The 5,750-nt window shown below is 31.3% G+C and overlaps 1 protein-coding gene across 7 annotated transcripts in view; it reads right to left on the bottom strand.

Moving 5' to 3' along the window:
• Positions 1–25: 25 nt before the first annotated feature.
• Positions 26–5,750, bottom strand: part of LOC106869495 (sodium channel protein para) — a 383,297-nt gene continuing 377,572 nt past the window's right edge. For 4 of the 7 annotated variants that reach the window (XM_052971777.1, XM_052971773.1, XM_052971774.1 and 1 more), the window contains 2 exons: positions 5,411–5,681; positions 27–1,553 (listed from right to left, as the gene is read on the bottom strand). In XM_052971777.1, coding sequence (XP_052827737.1) covers positions 460–1,553; positions 5,411–5,681 — 1,365 coding nt within the window. In that variant the 3' untranslated portion in view covers positions 27–459. Of the gene's footprint in view, positions 1,554–5,410; positions 5,682–5,750 lie in introns of all 7 variants that reach the window. The other 3 variants (XM_052971776.1, XM_052971771.1, XM_052971772.1) reach the window with 1 other exon arrangement.

The following is a 5,750-nucleotide window of genomic DNA, read 5'->3' on the forward strand; positions in this document are numbered from 1 at the left end:
TTGGAGAAATTTTCTTTTTGTTCCATTTTTCTGCTGCTGTTCAATTGCAGAAATGGAATTAGGTAGAAAGAAACTGAGCAGGTGCTTGGAGTTTTTATATATATATATATATATATACATACATATATATATATATATATATATACATATATATTTATATACATATATATATATATATATGTATATACACACACACGTGTGTGTGTGTGTGCATGTGTCTGTGTGTTTGAGTGTGTGTGTGTATGTATTTATACATACACATGCACGCACATGTATACGCAAATATGTATATATGCAAATATCAATGTGTATGTATATATATATATGTATTGTATATATATTATATCATATATATATATTATATATCATATATATATATATATATATATATATATATATATATATATATATAGCTTACGAAGTCTGCAAGCTGTTGTTATAAATATCAAAAGCACTGCTTCAAGCAACAACTCCACTCTCTGGATAGAGTTCGACAGTTTTCACTTCAGTTTGTATTTCTGTTCCTGATCCACTGGGAGAATCATCAGGAGATTCTTGTGTAATTTCGTCTTGTTTTTTACAACTCTCTTCATATGATGGTGGTGGTGGCAAGGCTGACTGAGGCCTTGGTGGTCGATTTGCACTGAATTGTCTCCATGCTCTCTGTATGATTCTTGCTGCAAAGTGTTCTTTTTGTCTACGTAACGTTGAAGTAATAGGGTTATAATCCACTTTCTCCGCTGCTGGTTCTTCAGCAGCTGATTCATCTGCGGTTCCCAAATAATTCTTTGTCAAAGCTTGTAAAATATCTACACAGTGTACTTTTTCACCTTCACATATAGGAATGTCAAGTTTAACAAGCATAAAATGATTTGGTTTGGGTAACTGAAGAGGTTCTTCCAGGAAGTCTACAAAGTCTGACAGTTCACTGAGTGCAATATATTGGGTTGCTTTAGGATCGAATTTTTCCCACTTTTCATAATACATATCAAAGTCATCTGGAGTGAGACCTTGCTGCACATCTTCAGTGGCTTGGCTAAAGTTCTCGAGTATTACTGCAATGTACATGTTTATTACCACGAGAAAGCTTATAACTAAATAAGTCACAAGGAACAGAACTGCCATACCATAACTTCCACAATTTCCGTTTGCATTTTTGTTTCCAAATATTTCCTTATTAGGATCACATTCTGGAGGTTCTCGCATAATTGCTGCTAAAACACCATCCCAACCTGCAGAAGTGGACATTTGGAATAGAAGAATCATACTCTGAATCAAAGTCTGGAAATTGAAAACATCATCTATACCATTGAAAGCACCGACATCCATAAAGAAGGACATCCCAAACATAGAGTAGATGAACATGACCAAAAATAGAAGCAATCCAATATTGAAGAGAGCTGGTAAAGACACTGCTAAGGAGAATAGCAATGTACGGATACCTTTTGCTGATTTCACAAGACGAAGTACACGGCCAACACGGAAAACACGAACAACACGCAATAATGTTGGCGATACGAAATATTGCTTAATAATATCAGATAAAGCAATACCTGAAATTGAGAAAAGAAAAGAAATAGTTTACAATTCATGTATTTTACGACTTTCAAATAAATCAAAGTAACAAAATGTAACATATGTATGTGTGTATATGTGTATATATGTAAGTTTGTGTGTATATATATGATGTGCATTTGTACATGAAATAATGACTATTTCACAATCACAATAAAAATATATTTTCATGCAAAGTTTACTAAGAGGTCAATAGATTTGAACATATATATGAGAAGGGAATTCCAGAGAATTGACCTTCTGGAGAGGACTAGGCATAGTGGTTAGTGTGGGGCATGGAGTGGGTGGGTGGACACACTATGGATGAATAGAGAGACAAGTGAGTTGGTTGAGCCTGGAGGTGGCATGAAATCAATGAGTTCTGACGAGGAGAGGCCACTGCAGTAGTAGCAGAAGAAGAAAAATGAGTTTAATTAGAAAAAAAGGAAATAGTAGATTGAGTAAAGATTGGCATGGATGACATATACTTTATGAAGATGATTGTAAAGATTTAAATGGGTAACCTTAATACTTTTATTAATTGTGTTATTACTGATGCAAGATTTTGTTGTATCTTTGACCTAAATCTAAATGTGTAAGAAAACATGAGCACAAAAATTTTGCAAAGGGGCCACTCATTATTTTGCGTTTCATGTGTTGAAGAAAAAGTATCGCATGTAGGTTTTTTTTCAAATGTTACATTCAAGTTTGAATTCCTTAACTTAGGTGAAGTAGAGTGTTATGTTGTGGATTCTCTACAAGAACTGTAGAGAGAACGAGCTATTTAAGATTTAAGCAACAACTGTATGAAAGTACCTATTTTATGATAGAAGAGAATGTGTTCATTTTGCCTGTTCTGCTTCAGTAATATAGTGTGTGTGTGTGTATTTGGAAGTATGTTTTGATGCAATACACTTTACCAGAAGTTTTCAACTGAGTGTCCAGTTCAATAATTCACTCCTATATCCTTGCAGTATTGCAATCATACCATCTGAGCAAAGATAGACTAGATTGTTATGAGAATGAGTCATGTAATACTGGAATAATCACAAAATAAAAATGTTGATATTTTGAATGTATTTAATACATGCGTTTTTTTAAATGTTGAGGGCAGTATAGCATAATGGTTATCTTAAGTAAATACTCAAAACCATTAAATGTATTCAAAATATCAACAGTTGATTTTGTGCTGAATCCAGTATATAAAGAGAGAGACAGAGAAAGGTAAGGAGAGATAGAGTAGGTGAAGTAATAGAGAGGGAGAAATGGGATTTGTATAAAGGAAGGATTATGTGTATTTAAAGTAAGGGGCTATAAATAACCAAACACCTATTATATATATAGTCAAATATTTTGAATTTATACATAATAATCAAAATCTATAGGTCATATTAACTTCCCCCTGTGCAAAAGCACTTACTTCACTGAAAAACTTTTATTTAACTTAAGGACTTGATTGGATGTTTAAGCCAAAAATCTTGTTCATCAAAATACAGTTTAGGGAAAATTTTATTCATGATAATTGAAACAATTCAATAAGTTCATACTGATACCAAAAATAATTTTGATAACTAAACACAAACATTGGCAACAATGAAAATCATTGATTGATGCTTTAATGTAGCACCCCGGTGTTATTGGATATATTACTACAATTAGTGATTATATTATGATTGATTAACAAGTTGCTTTGATAGTTAATGTTTTGTTAGTTAATCTGTGAAAGTGTTACAGATTAGTTGCCATATTTTTGTTATCTGCTATATTACTGCAATTAGTTATTGAATTACCATACTTGTGTTTTCTCAGTAATATATAGGATGTATTACCTGGATATATTATTGTGATTTAGTATGTGCGTTGATCTAGTTCACTGATGTAATATTCTGTAGTATTAGTATGGCTACAGAAAATATAAATTTCTTTATTCACTGTATCAATATAGTTAGCTGGTGTGTTATGCTAAGTGTTTGAAATCAGTGCATTATGTTATCCAAGCTTAAAACATGGAGTTTTGAATTGACATCCTCTGTAGGAAGTTAGTGACCATTTGCTTGATATACAGGTTTGTAAGTTAGCATTTTTCTATACACATCTTATTCACTATTTAGAATTAGTATAAGCCATTGCCTGTAGTGAACATAACTGTTGCTATTAGAAGTGAGTATGGTTGCTGCTAACAATTGTTTTACTTGAGTTAACTGATGGGTAAGCAAAATTGTTGTTTATTATATTATTGATGTTAGCCAACATAACAGTTAAGTAAACGTTAACATAAATCATCAATTTCATATATTACTGTTGCTGTATGCCTGCAAACGCCACAACAGCTTGGAATGTTGTTGATCTTTTTAATTTGAAGTACTTTTTCCTGTACACAACACCATCATTGGGGGAGGGGGAACTGTCATGTTACTGTGATACCTAGAAAAAGAAGGAATGCTGCACATCCTGTAAATACAACACTTTTAATATCATTCTGAATTGCAAACTGTACACAACTTGTTCATTAAGATATAACTCATTACAAAGAAAAAATGCTTTTGATCTAGCAGATTCAGTTCTTATTGATGAAAAATCCTAGTGAACTTTACTCAAATAAGCTTGTTAGTAATTAATCAAACAGTGAACTGAATATTTAATCCACCACAATTTATATGTCATTTTTCATTTGATTGCAGTAGTAAGAGTGTCTTGCATCTGTCAATGGTTAGGATTCTTAAGATGTAGATTATTATGGCTATTTCATGTCTAAATGAAGTCTTCCCAATTTTTTTAATGCAATCTTGTACACTTTTTGTGTTATTTCTTAATTCATCTGAGCAAGAAGAATCTAGTAATAAACAAACCAACATTTGATACATATGGAATACCATGAGGCAGAAATCAGTTTGCTTATTTCTTATAGCAATATTTGCTAATATGTAGCATGGGAAACCTTTCATTAATACTTTTGTTTGTAGAGTGCAATCATTATAAACCATTTCAAAAGTATACTTTAGATGACATATTTGAGAAGTTCGTCAAAATGTACATCAAATAGGTGATTTTTAGATATACTCAAAAGTTTTTTAAAGGTACAATTTCACCATTGCCTCCAAATAGGTAAATGCAAAGTTGCCTCATGAATAATACATTTTCTTTTTCAAATCTCCAATTTGAATTAAGAGATGCTATATCTGTGAGCTTCCTCCCCACACTCTCCCAATTATATACACACAAATGAAATACAATAATTACTTCTATTGGTAAAGATAATTAAGGATACATCACTTTATCATGTGAATTTTGTGAAAACAAATATTTTTATCAGCAAATAGGAATCCTTCTTTTTTATAAGGTTCCTCTTTCATTAGATTATAAACTCTGTTATATTGCAACATCATGAAGAACAGTGTTTTATGACAAGGCATCTACTTCATCTACCAAGTTAGATACCAAAAACCCTGATTGTATTTCAGAGTCTAACTTCAAAGTATTTAATACAGCTAACATTTTTTAAAACTTACCATCCTAATTATTCAATCTTGTGTTTTGCACTACAATCTTTTTTTTAAGATTTTAGTTATATAGCTATGCCAGCTTGATGCCCTTCCTAGTATGAAATTGGAGTAGCAAATATTTTCATTGAGGTAGTAAAGACAAATAGAAATATTTCTTGACAAGGCGTAAAATATATGAATTTGCAGTCTTGTTTTCTATAGCTCAATATCTACATATAATAGCCAGTATGATTGCTATTCTGTCGAATAATATGAAATAAGTTTCAAAATAGTAATTAAACAACAGTGAAAGAATGGACACCCAGCCATAAAAAAATAAATAAAAACAATAATGGCAATAAAACCCAACTTACCCAAAATAGAAAGGACTACAACTACAAAATCAAATATATTCCAAGGTTCTTTGAAGTAATAAAAACGAAGACCCATAAGCTTCATAACACATTCGCCTGTAAAAATTCCAATAAAAACTATATTTATGTATTTCAGGAAGTCCTGAAATGTTTGGCTCATATCATAATGTTCCATGGCCATGGTAATCATATTGAGCAGAATGATCATCATAATGGCAATATCAAATTTTTGACTTGTTGTCAAATGGAACATCCATTCAGCAACTTTGAACTGCAAAAGAAGAAAAGAAAAGTTTTATAATAAATGAATATATATATTTATATATATATATATATATAT

Source organism: Octopus bimaculoides, chromosome 11 (assembly GCF_001194135.2).
Source record: "Octopus bimaculoides isolate UCB-OBI-ISO-001 chromosome 11, ASM119413v2, whole genome shotgun sequence".
Lineage (NCBI taxonomy): Eukaryota > Metazoa > Mollusca > Cephalopoda > Octopoda > Octopodidae > Octopus > Octopus bimaculoides.